General features: G+C 48.9%; 1 protein-coding gene across 1 annotated transcript in view; it reads right to left on the bottom strand.

Moving 5' to 3' along the window:
- The window catches only part of BUB1 (BUB1 mitotic checkpoint serine/threonine kinase), a 189,241-nt gene that overhangs the window by 23,645 nt on the left and 149,901 nt on the right, over window positions 1–15,695 (bottom strand). Inside the window, 4 exon segments of the mRNA XM_030195939.1 lie at window positions 9,001–9,118; window positions 10,339–10,481; window positions 12,044–12,051; window positions 15,134–15,396. Coding sequence (XP_030051799.1) covers window positions 9,001–9,118; window positions 10,339–10,481; window positions 12,044–12,051; window positions 15,134–15,396 — 532 coding nt within the window.

Below are 15,695 nucleotides of genomic sequence, written 5' to 3'. Positions count from 1 at the left end.
TGCAGCACCGACTGCCCGAACCGACTGTCGCGTCGGGTATCCTGCTGTAGGCAGTAATGAGATGTGAATGTGTGGACAGATGACCACGTCGCAGCTTTGCAAATCTCTTCAATAGTGGCTGACTTCAAGTGAGCCACCGACGCTGCCATGGCTCTGACACTATGAGCCGTGACATGACCCTCAAGAGTCAGCCCAGCCTGGGCGTAAGTGAAGGAAATGCAATCTGCTAGCCAATTAGAGATGGTGCGTTCCCGACAGCGACCCCCTTCCTATTGGGGTCGAAGGAAATAAACAATTGGGCGGACTGTCTGTGGGCTGTGTCCGCTCCAGATAGAAGGCCAAAGCTCGCTTGCAGTCCAATGTGTGCAACTGACGTTCAGCAGGGTGGGTATGCGGTCTGGGAAAGAATGTTGGCAAGACAATTGACTGGTTAAGATGGAACTCCGACACCACCTTTGGCAGAAACTTGGGGTGAGTGCGGAGTACTACCCTATTATGATGAAATTTTGTATAAGGAGCATGAGCTACCAGGGCTTGAAGCTCACTGACTCTACGAGCTGAAGTAACTGCCACCAAGAAAATGACCTTCCAGGTCAAGTACTTCAGATGGCAGGAATTCAGTGGCTCAAAGGAGGTTTCATCAGCTGGGTGAGGACTACGTTGAGATCCCATGACACTGCAGGAGGCTTGACAGGGGGCCTTGACAAGAGCAAGCCATCTAATAAATCGACGACTAAAGTCTCTCCAGAGATGGCTTTACCCTCTACACGATGATGGTAAGCACTAATCGCACTAAGGTGATTCCTTACTGAGCTGGTCTTGAGCAGACTCTGATAAGTCAGAAGGTATTCCAGGCAGGTTCTGTGTAGGACAGAACGAGGTTCTAGGGCCTTGCTCTCACACCAAACGACAAACCTCCTCCACTTGAAAAAGAACTCTTTTAGTGGAATCCTTCCTAGAGGCAAGCAAGATGCGGGAGACACCCTCCGACAGACCCACGAAGCAAAGTCTACGCCCTCAACATCCAGGCCGTGAGAGCCAGAGACTGAAGGTTGGGGTGCAGAAGCGCTCCCGTCGTTCTGCGAAATGAGAGTCGGAAAACACTCCAATCTCCAAGGTTCTTCGGAGGACAACTCCAGAAGTAGAGGGAACCAGATCTGACGGGGCCAAAAGGCGCTATCAGACTCATGGTGCCGTGGGTCTTGCTTGAGCTTCAGTAAGGTCTTCTCCACCAAAGGTATGGGAGGATAAGCATACAGGAGGCCGGTCCCCCAATGGAGGAGAAAGGCATCCGAAGCTAGTCTGCCGAGTGCCTGTGGTCTGGAACAGAACAGAGGCAGCTTGTGGTTGGTTCTGAGAGGCGAAAAGGTCCACCGAGGGAGTGCCCCACTCTCAGAAGATCTTGTGTACCACCTCTGGAATGAAGCGACCACATCGTGCGGTTGCATGACTCTGCTCAGTCTGTCTGCCAGACTGTTGTTTACACCTGCCAGGTATGTGGCTTGAAGAAGAACTGGCAGGCCCAACGCCACTCCCGACGGCTTCCTGACACAGGGGGCGAGATCCCGGTGCCCCCTGCTTGTTGAATGTAATTACATTGCAACCTGATTTTCTGTCCGAATTTGGATGATTTGACAGGACAGCCGATCTCTGAAGGCACTTTAGTGCGTTCCAGACCGCTCGGAGCTCCAGGAGGTTGATCTGAAGATCCTGTTCCTGGAGAGACCACAGTCCCTGGGTGTGAAGCCCATCGACATGAAGCCTCCCCACCCCAGGCGAGATGCATCCGTCGTCAGCACTTCGTGGGCTGCACAATTTGGAATGGACGTCCCAGGGTCAAATTGGTCCGAATGGTCCACCAGTGCAGTGAATTGCGGCAACTGATGGAGAGGCGGATGACATCTTCTAGATTCCCGGTGGCTTGACACCACTGGGAAGCTAGGGTCCACTAAGCAGGTCTCATGTGAAGGCGAGCCATGGGAGTCACATGAACTGTGGAGGCCATGTGACCCAGAAGTCTCAACATGTGCCGAGCCGTGACCTGCTGAGACGCTTTGGTCTGGGAAGCAAGGGACAGAAGGTTCTGCGCCCTTGCTTCTGGAAGAAAGGCCTGAGCCGTCTGAGAATTCAGCAGCGCTCCTATGAATTCCAGAGACTGGACCGGCTGAGATGGGACCTTCGGGTAATTTAGCACAAAACCCCAGCACAGCTCCAGAAGGTGGATAGTGCACTGCATGGACCGAAGGGCTCCTGCCTCTGAGGTGTTCTTGACCAGCCAATCGTCGAGTACGGAACACGTGCACTCCCAGCTTGCGCAAGTACACCGCCACCACCACGAGGCACTTTGTGACACTCGTGGCGCAGAGGCGAGCCCAAAGGGCAGCATACAGTACTGAAAGTGCCGCGTTCCCAAACGGAATCTGAGATACTGTCTGTGAGCTGGCAGTATCGGGATGTGAGTGTATGCGTCCTTTAAATCCAGGGAACATAGCCAATCGTCTTTCTGAATCATTGGTAGAAGGGTGCCCAAGGAAAGCATCCCGAACTTCTCTTGACCAGGTATTTGTTCAGGCCTCTCAGGTCTAGGATGGGGCGCATTCCCCTGTTTTCTTTTCCACAAGGAAGTACCTGGAATAGAATCCCTGCCCTTCTGCCCGGGTGACACGGGCTCGACCGCATTGGCGCTGAGAAGGGCGGAGAGTTCCTCTGCAAGTACCTGCTTGTGATGGGAGCTGAAGGATTGGGCTCCCGGAGGACAATTTGGTGGAGTGGAGGCCAAATTCAGGGCGTAATCCGCACCGCACTATTTGGAGAAACCCACTGGTCGGAGGTTATTAGAGGCCACCTTTGGTGAAAAACTTTCAACCTCCCCCCGACTGGCAGATCGTCCGGTATGGACACTTTGATGGCGGCTATGTTCCCATGGATCCAGTCAAAAACCGTCCCCGGCTTTGCTGTGGAGGCGCAGGGGCTTCTTAGGCGCACGCTGTTGACGGGAACGAGCGCGCTGGGACTGTCCCTGTGCCTGATGAGGCACTTCGGGCCGGCTGGGTGTACCTACGCTTGTTGTAGGCGTAGGGCGCAGCCTGCTGGACCAGGAAAAACGTCCACCTGCAGAGGTGGATGCTGAAGGCGCCCAGTGGAGAGCTTGTCGAGGGCGGTCTCCTCCCCGCTGATGTAGTTGGTCCACCAACTGCTCTACCTTGTCGCCGAAAATATTATCCCCCCAGCAAGGGACATCAGCCAGCCGCTGCTGGGTGCAGTTGTCCAGGTCAGAGGCACGCAGCCATGAGAGTCTGCGCATCACTATACCTTGGGCCGCAGCTCGAGATGCCACATCACAGGTGTCATAAATACCCCTGGACAGGAACTTCTTGCACGCCTTCAGCTGCCCGACCCACCTCCTGAAAAGCCTGGACTGCTCCGGGGGGAGCTTGTCGACCAGGTCCGCCAGTTGCTTCACATTATTCCGCATGTGTATGCTCGTGTAGAGCTGGTAGGATTGGATGCAGGTCACGAGCATTGAAGATTGGTAGGCCTTCCTCTCAAACAAGTCCAGAGTGCGAGACTCCCGCCCCGGGGGCGCCGAAGCGGTATCCCTCGAACTCCGTGCCCTCTTGAGAGCAGAGTCCACGACGCCGAGTCATGAGGCAATTGGGGCCCGCAATTAACTCTGGGTCTGAGTGGATCCTGTATTGGGACTCCGCTTTCTTGGGGATGGTGGGATTAGATAAAGGTCTCAACCAGTTCCGAAGCAGTCTCTCTTTGAGGACATTGTGCAACGGTACCGTGGAGGATTCTCTAGGTGGTGATGGATAGTGGAGGACCCTCGAGCATCTCGGCCCTCGGCTCATCCACAGAGACCACGGGAAAGGGAATGCAGCTAGACATATCCCTGCCAAAGGAGGCAAAGGAGAGGCTCTCAGGGGGCGAGAGCTTCCTCTCCGGTGAAGGAGTGGGTCGGAGGGAAGGCCCACAGACTCCTCTGAGGAGAAAATATCTGGGGTCCTCCTCCTCCCCCCACGAGGCCTCTTCCTCGGTGTCGGACAGAGCTCCTGTAGCTCAGACCTCAACTGGGCCCGGCTCGACTTCGAGGCACCGAGTCCTCGGGTGGCGTCGTCGAGCGGTGTGGACTCCCGCGCCGGCAGGGATGAAGCTCCCTCCATCGATGGGGAATCCACCTGCGTGGCGGTCGAGACGTCGAAGGCCTCGGCACCGGGCTAGAGCCTGCCGGCGCCTCCATGAACGGCGCTGGGGGCGCAAGCACCCCGCGCCGGCACAGTCTGGGCGCATCAGCCCTTCCAGGATCCCCGGAAGGATGGCTCGGAGGCACTCGTCAAGGCACGCTGTCGGGAAAGGCGAGGGGGCCGGTGGAGGTTGCCGGGGCCAGAATCTGCTCGGGTCCAGGAGACGGCACCGAAGTGCCCGGTGCCCTGACGTAGCGATACCTCTACTACCGAGGGGGAACGGCTCCTCCCGGCGCTGCCGCTTCCTCGGCGTCGAGTCATCACTGAGCCGGAGTTGGTAGCCACATGCGCCGTGGGCGACCGATGACGGTGCTTTTTAGCTTTCTTCCGGTGCCCGTCATCGGCGGTACCGAAGAGGAGGAGGTAGATCCCCCCTCGACCATCGAGGGATCGGGTCCGACAGGGTTCGGTCCCGATGGCCCTGGGTAGAGGGAGTGACCGGGGCCGAATTGCCCGCGCGGCCACTCACCCCTGCCATCTCCGGAAGACCGGCGGGCCAACGGAACCTGTGCTCCTGGGGTTGGTGCCGTCGGTGCCGATTCGTGGACATCGGTACCGGTACCGAAGATCCGGCCGTCGACTCCGATGCCGTCGAAGTCGACGTCAAGGGGTCGGCGCAAGTTCCAAAAAGACGGTCCCGCAGAACTTGCCTCGCCACCTGTGTCCGTTTCCGTAAACCGAGACACAAGGTGCACGTCTTGGTATCGTGCTCCGGCCCGAGGCACTGGAGGCACCAAGCGTGAGTGTCGGTCTGCGAGATATGCCCGGCCGCACCGATCACACTTCTCAAATCCACTCGGGACCGTCAAGGACATCGACGGAAAAATCGCGTCGGCGAAGTCGAAGTCGTCGATGGTGTCAGTAAAAAGCACACCCAAAAAGAAATTGACCGCGCAGCCACAAGGCCACAACGAGGTGCCCCCCGCTAACGTACGAGGGGAGTAAACAAAGTTTTTCTCCTTTTTTTTTGAAAAGAAAAACAAACGAAGAAGAAGAAGAAGAAAAACTCGCGTCTAAGGCGCGATCCGTTTCCGGGGCTGACAGAGAGAGAGACGAACACGGCTCTCTCCAGCGCGGGAAAAGAAAAGACTGAGCGGGAAACGGTCGCACACGGGCTGCGAAGACGGCAGCGCATGCGCGTGGGCGTGCCCTGCGTGCGGGACCGCCCGCAAAGTTTTTGTTCCGGTTGGTGGGGGCTGCCGTGGACGTCAACCCAGTCGTGAAAACAAGCAGCTTGCTTGTCCTCGGAGAAATTTAGGTTACTCCAGGTATTTATAAAGGAGATGGCTTGGGTTCTTCCTCCATCTCTAAAGAAACTTAGATGGCCTAGGCCATCTCCTTTGATAAATTCAATAAAAGAGCTCCTCTGGGGAGGTTTGCACCTTTCGTTTTGCAGGGGATCTGAAGAGACTAGTGGGCCCCTCCCCCAAGACTTCTTTAGATCTTCAGAAGTGCTCTGAATCCGACTCATAGAAGTACTCTCCAGGAGACGTCCAAGTCTCTGCTTGCCTCAAGTAACTGACTAACTGGTCAGACCTGGGTTGTGGGCACCAAGGCACTGGGGACCTCCAATGCGGCAGGGAAGCTTCCTCCCCTGATGGACAGGAGATTGGAATTGGTGCCAACCATGCCAGTATCAAAGTGGTCCTCGTGTCAGAGGTACTTCAAGGGCATCGGTAGTGCTCTCAGCACCACACTTCAAACGAGCTCAGTGCTGGTGTACCCTGGTCTCCACCTGACATTCGGTATCTATTCTCTTGGTGTTGAAAAGGACGAGAACTTATCCTTCCCCTCCCAAGGGGATCAGAGGATGGCCAGTCCTAATGACCTCTATCGACACTTGAAGTTGAGGGTGATTGAGACTCTCTTGATGTAGATGCAGCTCTGGGAACCACAGAGACCAGTGTTTCTGATGTCGATGGACTGGACTTATCAGCACCATAAATATGTTCACGTTACTTCTCTCAACCATGGATTCCTTTTGACATCTGCAAACACTAAATACATTGAGATGAATCGTGACAGGGTTCCAGGCATTGCAGGCACCATTATGAGTATCTGTTATAGATACAGTCCTGTTACAGCTGGAACATTTCTTAAAGGTACTGGGGACTTTTTTTTGGGATATGTTTGGAAAAATAGCCACAGTGAAATCAAACACAATGTTTAAAATTGCATGACTAGTGACCCAATGATCAGAAGCAAATTGCGGGCGCCTAGAGGTCAATAGCGCTGTACTAGCGCCTGCATTTGCTCCCACCTGATGATCAGAGCTAACGAGCGCACGTAACAATGCGCTTGCCAGTTCTGAACACAATGAGCATGCAAATGCATGCCAAACATGGCATTACCTATTCCTCCCCAATGATCAGTGGGCAGCGCACCAAACATTGACGCTGCTCCTGCAACAAACCCTACGTCAGCTCAGAGCTGGCATTAGGGTTTGAGGAGCATTGGGGAAGAATGGGGAGCATTTGCATGCTGTGCAGGCCACCCTACCCCCCCCCTAAAACAATTAAGGCCCTGGTGGCTATGGCACCCTAAGCCTTTGCACTCCCTCCCCCAGGTGACACAGGGCAGGAGGTCCAGTGGATCTCTGGTCCCCCTAACCCCCAAAAAAGAAGCCCTGGTGGCCCAAGTGGGCTGACATCCAACCCCCATCTTCCCTGGTAGTCTATGGAGCCCTCCCCCCTCCCTCCCGTACACTATCTGACGGAGGAGGGAGTAGCACACTCTCTCCTCATCCAGCACTGCCTTCAAAATGATGGCGCCCTGCCCAGTGCATCTCCATATGGTGGAGAAGCCCTGTCTAGCGCATCCCAGGATGCACTGGGCAGGGCGCCACCATTTTGAAGGTGGTGCTGATGAGGGTGTATGCTACTCCCTCCTCTGTCAGAGAGGTATGGGGGGGAGGGGGGAAGTCTCCGCTAGACCACCAAAGAAGATAGGGGTTGGAGTGGTAGCCCATTTGGGCCACCAGGCTTCTTTTTTGGGTGTTGGGGGGGGTTAAGGGGGCCCAGACATCCATCTGATCTCCAGCCCTCCCCGGGCCCTTGTGTCGGGGAGAGAGTGGGGGTCCCACAGACTTCCATATCCTTATTTGACAGGTAACATAGTAATATAGTAGATGACGGCAGAAAAAGACCTGCACGGTCCATCCAGTCTGCCCAACCAGATAACTCATATGTGCTACTTTTTGTGTATACCCTACTTTGATTCGTACCTGTGCTCTTCAGGGCACAGACCGTATACGTCTGCCCAGCACTATCCCGCCTCCCAACCACTGGCTCTGGCAGAGACCGTATAAGTCTGCCCAGCTCTATCCTCGCCTCCCAACCACCAGCAGGTCTAGGCTTTTGAAAGCTTGGACCTGTCAACTAGTGCGGGAAGATTGTGCTGAGCATGCTTATATTTGCATGCTATTAGTTCTGATCATAGAGGTGGTATAGCCCCATGCTGTTTCAACGTTATTTTTTAGAGTGAGAGCACGGGGCTTCTGATCACCTGCCTGTGGGTGTCCAGGACCTTGCAAGGCCAAAAAGGGGCTGACAAAATAAGAAAGGAAACTAAAATGCTCACAAAACCTAAGGCGATTACCAACGAACAAAGGGGGCTCTACACAACAGCAACTGGACTTACACAAATGAATGGATGAAACTGTTACATTTTTTTAAAATAAACAAACTGCCATGAGCTGAGAGGGAGCACTAGTACAGTGCAACTTGTACTCCATGGAAAAATATGTGTCAATGGCAGGTGAGAAGGTGTGCATGATCGTGCGCGGTATATTGTTCTGAAAAGCTTACATAAACAAGCTAGACAGCGGTTCCTGTGCAAGGGATCTGTCAGATGTTAACCAGATGTGAGACTATCAGTATGTGCTTGTCCTCAGAGAACAAAGGCGACATCAGCAAAGAAGGATCTACTGTGTCCACAAGACATTCTGGAGCCTTCTTTTCTGTCCTTTGACGATTACAGAAGCAACTGAGGTGATCCTTTCAAGTTTTTCTGAAGTGTTTGTACTCAGCTTGGTTATGGTCCAAGCCCAAACTGATGAGATACCTAGAATGGGTGTTCAGAGTTCTGGATTCTTCCACTACACTGTGGACTGCGCCATGATTCAACAGGTTGAAAAATTAAAATATTTATCTTTTTGTTTGTCTTCCATTTTCATTTTTGACTAAACACAATATTGTAAGACTTAAAGAGGAAAGTCTTCAAAAACAGAGTAGTTTTGTTCTTGAATCTGTTCAGCAGAGTGGAATAAACAAAACAGAGGGGAGTGAAGAGAGCACTGTGCATGGGAAGGACCACTCTGGGGGAGCTGTTTTGTTCTATTGCTGTGCAGTGATGTAACCTACTTGTGTGTAGTAGTACATTTTATTTATTTTATTTTCTTACATTTGTACCCCGCGCTTTCCCACTCATAGCAGGTTCAATGCGGCTTACATATTATATACAGGTACTTATTTGTACCTGGGGCAATGGAGGGTTAAGTGACTTGCCCAGAGTCACAAGGAGCTGCCTGTGCCTGCAGTGGGAATCGAACCCAGTTCCCCAGGACCAAAGTCCCCCACTCTAACCTCTACGCCACTCCTCCACCACCATAACATACATGCTGCTTAAACATAATACATTTCAGCCTGATCACAAAAAACAAGTACATTTAATTTTTAGTGCGAGTGTCATGTTGTTGAGATCAAACAGTAGCCAAGTAGCACCATCTATGATAAAGTATTTCATTTAATCTTACCTTTAAAATAAACTTTTGGATGTTTTCAATGTTATTCATATCTAAAAGAGAAGCTTGATACACATGAGCAAAGGCACCTTCTCCAAGCAGGAAATGGACCTGAAACCTTTTGGTACCTTTATGGAAAAAGGAATGGGGAGAAGGCAACATACAATGAGGAACGGAGAGGGAAAAAATGTGAAAAATTAGATTAAGCAAAAATGCAACTTAAACAATACAAGTAGATCATTTGCATAAAATTCCTTATCAGAACTGAAGTGGGATACAACTAACAGTTTTCATAGTTGTAACCTTTATGTTCCCTGGTTCGGTCACTTCAAACTTCACACCATCTCCTTACAAGGAACTTTAAAATGTAGGCAACCAATGTCATAGCTCAGATTACTTACCTGTCTTGAAGTAAAAAAAAACAAAAACAAAACACAACAGCAGCAGCATGGCATTTATGTGCTATTACCAGCAATATAAAATCTCAATGACATTCAATGTTTAATAGGTTAGAGAAGCAGGAGGAGAACCAGGAAGGCCAGGGTTTCAAACCCTACTTCTCCCACTAATGCTCTTCCACTGCCTCAGGTTCAACTTATTCGAAGTCCACTTGGACAGGGAAGTACCCACTTGTAACTCACCTTGAATTTGGATTTGAAAGGCGAGTAATTAAAATCTAAAATCCAAATCCAAAATATCCACTGGCCTAGTTTGTATCATATGAAATTCCTTTGCACCTACTACTGAATATTAAATTATTCAACAGGTATGCATATTTGTCTCTCGCAGAGTATCCTCTGCTTTTTGCAATCAATTCCATCCCTATCCACAAATATTTGGATTTCTAGCAGAGTATATTGATCATTAATCGAAGCAAAACCTCCTTGCATTAAACCTCCCTCCTCCACACATCTAATATAACATAACATACAATTATTACCCCCCCTCTCCCTCCCCCCCCAAAAATTAAATCCTAAAAACTATTACAAATTCTTTAGTTCCTCATAATCAAACTCTTCCTCAACCACCCTCTCAAGGAAACAGTCAGGTTTTTAAGGCTTTCTGAAAACTCTCATAACGGTCAGTCATGTTTCTCTTTTTCAGTTCAGAGTATATGAAGAAATTATAACCTTTATTTGAACAGGAATCAATGTGAAAAGAAACTTTTTAAATAGAACTACACACAAACACACACATTTTTATATATAATTAATCCAATATACATACAGGTAGATAAAATTATATAGATATATTATTCAGAAATATGGAGCAAACATCTTCCCTTAAATATAGGTGATGGACAGTAAGCTTATCTGCATTTTTCTAAGACAGAATGTTAATTCTTACCTAGTTTTGAGCTCAGCCTTGGATCGGACAGTTGGCAGATTTGAATCATATTCATAGTAATTGGAGAGACAGTTCAATGGTTTGGCTAATCCTGTTAGCAAACTATGAATTAAATCTTCATCCCAGGGGTTGTCGACCAATTACATCTTGAAACAAAATAAACCCTCATTTTATGTAAATGTCAAATGTAAATCAATCATGTATTTCAGAAGTCAGAACTAGAGTTCAGAATGCAGTTTTATCAAGTATTTCATTTATAAAGATGTGTGTTCAACAAGTCCACCATTATCTCTAGGAGATGCGGAGGTATAAAACGTCTTTGGACACACATGAATTTACTAAAAATTGATTAATATAGAAGTGATACTTTCATACTCTTGAGGAAGGACTGGCCAGCATCCCTGGAAGCTATGCCTTTGAAAAGATAATTAAGGGGCTTGAATCTAACAAAATGTTTCAGGAGCTACACACTTAGGGGGTCATGAGATGAGATTAAGGATACAAAAAACATATTCCATACAGGACAGAAGGAACAGGGAAGGACACATTAAAGCACCTCACACCTATAAATCAGGCACAAGAGGAACATTTGCGGCCAATATTCAAAAAGCAATTATCTGAATAGCAGCACTTGCTATCTGGACAAGTGCCACAACTTGGATATTCAGAGACACGATCTATAATGTGCCACTGAATTATAGTACTTACAGACTGCCTCAGGACAGAACATGGGTGATCTCAAAAGTAATCTGGATAGCGGCAATATTCAGTCCACTATCTGGATACCTTTGGACAGCAAAAAAAAAAAAAAAAAAAAAAAAGGGGTAAATGAGTACTGAAGATGGAAAAGGACTAAGAAGTGGGGGTGGAAGAGGAAGTACAGGAGAGGACAAAAGGGAGGGAAGCACAACAGGAGTCCTAAGGGATGAGAGAGGTGGAAAAGGCTAGTAGACAGAAGTAACAGTTTTGCTAGTAACTGCAGGGGTGAGAGAAAGGAAGAATTAGATATAAAATCTAGATGAGTTGATAGAGAGGGAGAAAAAAAAAAAAAAAAGAGGGAGAGAAAAATGGAAAAGCAACCACCTCAAAAAATAAAAACCAGTGTCACAGATGCAGACAAGAACGGAAAACAGGAGAAGAGAAGAAATGGAAAGGCAACCCTGGAAGAGAACTTGGAAGGCTATTCATGCTATCCTCCTTCCAGTCCTCCCTATTCCTCGCCAAACAGGACTACTACACTCATTTGACTAATTCCCTCAGCTCTAACCCTCGTCGTCTCTTCGCCACCCTCAACTCCCTCCTCAAAGTGCCCTCAGCTCCCACCCCCCTTCACTCTCTCCTCAATCACTGGCTGACTACTTCCGCGACAAGGTCCAGAAGATCAACCTCGAATTCACCGCTAAACCTTCTCCTCCCCTTCATCCTATCTCCCACTCCCTCAACCAACCAACCCAGGCCTCCTTCTCCTCTTTCCTGATATCACCGAAGAGGAAACCGCCCATCTTCTCTCCTCCTCGAAATGCACCACCTGTTCCTCAGACCCCATCCCCACCAACTTATTTACCACCATCTCTCCCACTATCACCCCTCCCATCTGTCATATCCTCAACCTCTCTCCACCGCAACTGTCCCTGACACCTTCAAGCTGCTGTTGTCACACCGCTCCTCAAAAAAACCTTCACTTGACCCTACTTGTCCCTCCAACTACCGCCCCATCTCCCTACCTACCCTTTCTCTCCAAATATTTGAACGCGCCGTTCACAGCCGTTGCATTGATTTCTCTCGCCTCTCATACCATCCTCGATCCGCTTCAATCTGGCTTTCGCCCACTTTCACTCGACAGAAACAGCATTATCCACAAGTCTGTAATGACCTGTTCCTCGCCAAATCGAAAGGTCATTACTCCATTCTCATTCTCCTCGACCTATCTGCCGCCTTTGACACTGTCAATCAGAACTTACTTCTTGACACACTGTCCTCTTTTGGGTTCCAGGGCTCTGTCCTCTCCTGGTTCTCCTCTTATCTCTCCCATCGTACCTTCAGAGTACACTCTCATGGTTCTTCCTCCACCCCTATCCCGCTCTCTGTTGGAGTCCCTCAGGGTTCTGTCCTTGGACCCCTTCTTTTCTCTATCTATACCTATTCCCTGGGCTCCCTGATCTCGTCTCATGGCTTCTAGTATCATCTCTATGCTGACGACACCCAGCTTTATCTCTCCACACCTGACATCACTGCAGAAACCCAGGCCAAGTATCGGCCTGCTTATCCGACATTGCTGCCTGGATGTCCAACCGCCACCCTGAAACTGAACCATGGCCAAGACCGAAACTTCTTGTCTTCCCACCCAAACCCACTTCCCCTCTACCTCCACTCTCTATTTCGGTTGATAACACCCTCATCGTCCCCGTCTTATCTGCCCGCAACCTCGGTGTCATCTTCGACTCCTCCCTCCTTCTCTGCGCATATCCAGCAGATAGCCAAGACCTGTCGCTTCTTCCTCTAACATTAGCAAAATCCGCCCTTTCCTCTCTGAGCACACCACCCGAACTCTCATCCACTCTCTCATTACCTCTCGCCTTGACTACTGCAACCTACTCCTCACTGGTCTCCCACTTAGCCACCTATCCCCCCTTCAGTCCGTTCAGAACTCTGCTGCACGTCTTATCTTCCGCCTGAACCGATACACTCATATCACCCCTCTCCTCAAGTCACTTCATTGGCTTCCGATCAGATACCGCATTCAATTCAAGCTTCTGATTCGGACATACCCAGGCTCCCAGAAGGAACATGCACAGAAGTCTGGATGTCAGACCTAGTTCTACCAGGATAACTAGACTTCTGCCACTCCCCCACCCTTTCTTTTCTTTCTTAGGCTGAAGAACTTCCTTGTCTTGTAGTCTCTGAGTCAACATGAAGTCCACTCACAGAAGTGCTCCACTTGACCTATAATAGACACATAGCTACTTCTTCAACTCTTTATACTTCAGAGTCCCAAAAGTGGTTGGGTAGGAAAATTCCTCTGATAATAATGGTGAGATCTGGGCTCTGGCAGTGAGATCTCGAACCCCTGATGTCCAAAGTCCACAAAAGACCATGTTTTTCTTAGGAGACCAGAGGGCTCTCTACATCCCAGAAACAAGGAAGGATAAAACTGATTTTCAGGATAATGAGCATAAGCATTCTTTTCCTGCAAAACCCTGGGCTAATTTGGTCCTAAATAGCCAGATATCTGAATTTACTACGCTTTCACCAACAGATAACTGGGGCCATAGTTAGCCCAAAGGGAGTGTGCCTGAAGCTGTCATTGAGGAATCCAGGATACCAAATTTGGAAATATCTGGTGGTAACCCAAGGAGTAAATCTCCTAATAGATCCATTGGGGGTGGGGGGAGTTACCTCAGAAAAGATCTGCCATTCTACATGGAGACCACAAGAACAGGTAGATACAAAGCCCTCTTTTGAGCTCAAAACCCTGTGGCTCATGACTAGCCTAACATTGCTCCCAAAGCTTATGGTTAAAAGTGTCCAACCATTCAATGAAAGAGCATAACCAAAAAACAGCAGTTGGCAACAAGGGTCCACCTCAGGTAAACTTTTTATCCAGGCTTACCTTACTGAGGAAAGAAGGGGAGCTGCCTGAACACTATGGTTCATGGCCTCTGAATCTGGACCAACCATGACATGGTGAACTGCTACGACTTACCTGGTGTGTCATCTCCCTTTACTTCCACACATACTAGAAGCAGGTGAAGGGAGAATAAATTGCATTCACCTAACTAGTACCTGCTTGCCTATCTGCTCCCAGGCCAAGCCAAATGTACTGGCTGACGTGTGAACTGTAGGAGTTACCTCATGGTCAGTGCAGTGAACTAAGAACCTGGGGAACTGGGTTCGAATCCCAGTGTATCTCCTTGTGACTCTGGGTAAGTCACTTAACCGTCCTCTGTCCCAGATACAAAAACAGATTGTGAGCTCACTAGGGACAGAGAAAATGTAAATTGCTTTGGTTGTACCACAGAAAGGCAGTACATCAAATCCAGTATACCTGTAGCTTGTCACCTCCCTTTTACCCCCAGACATACTGGAAACATGAGGAAGGAAAGGGTGGTGTAATTACTTCAGATCACATGAATGACAACAGCATAGCAGACCAGGAGGCAGTCTGAGAAGCTGAACTGAAGGCTTTTTTTTAAAAACTTCATCCTTTACCAGAAACTTTAAAGGGCCGGCACTTGGAAAACTTACTGTCGGCTCCCTCCAAAAAAAGTAGGGAAAAAGGACAGCAGGCACCACAGCCACAAACTCCCACAAAGATCGGAGTTGGGGTGGGGGGAGAGAGAGAGAGAGAAAGGGGACTCACCACCACCAAATCTGCCACCAATCTTAGCCCTCTAGTCAGTTCCCAAGGGAGAGGGAAAGCAGTCCCCCCAAAAGGACTGTTGTCCACAACATTCCCCCCCCCCCCCCCCCCGACTCAGTCTATGCTTTTTCAGAAATCTGGGCCTACCAGCTTCCAGGGAGTGGCCTACTTCTAATTGCTGCATCAGGCCATATATCTGCACCATCTGCAGGAGTCAGAGAAATACAGAGGAGCTGTAGGCAGCACCAACCCCCTCTAAGGGGAATGAAATCAGCTCTAATCTGTTTTTATTTTCTGGTTTCATCTGCTGGCAGGGGGACATAACCCAGCAGTCTGGACTGGTCTCCCATGTTGCATCAGATAATTTCTTTTAAATTAGTGCTGTTTCTCACTTGCAGGGATTGAGTGAGTTATAAAGATTTTGCATTCACATATTACCTGTGGCATCGACAAGCTGGTCTGGTTTGTATTCCACACATGCATTCGACTGATGATGGATATCATCCAAAGGTTCTTCAAGAGTGGTGAAGAGAACCTCATTTTTTGTATCAGAGAGTTTACATCTAGCCATACGACGTTCAATCTGTTCAGCTTCATGATTCATACTATGAGTACCATGCTGTTGATGAAAGACAGATGGAGAAGTAGGAAATGGTGTTTCTGATAACTTTTCTTTCTCTGGACTTTGCTCTTGAATTGGACTGCATATAAAAGAAAAAAATATAACAAATTATCATCAAAACTTGCAATTCAGGCACATACATAATAGTAATGACAATCAGGTTTTCTACTTGAAAATAATTTTTGCCATGAACTCTGCATATGACAGTAAAAAAAAAAAGCCCTCTAAGGTGTAGATGAAACTTTTCTGTCACCATCTCCAAGGAAGGGAAGGCTTCAGCATCTCTTCAGATAAATAATATAGAAAACTATTAGGCAGCACTAATATAACCTGGAAACAAAAAAAATCATTTGAAAAAAAAGGACAAATTTTGTCTTT

This window comes from Microcaecilia unicolor, chromosome 3 (genome assembly GCF_901765095.1).
Source record: "Microcaecilia unicolor chromosome 3, aMicUni1.1, whole genome shotgun sequence".
Lineage (NCBI taxonomy): Eukaryota > Metazoa > Chordata > Amphibia > Gymnophiona > Siphonopidae > Microcaecilia > Microcaecilia unicolor.
Note: the sequence above shows the minus strand (reverse complement) of the source record. Positions and strands in the feature narration are given on the sequence as shown.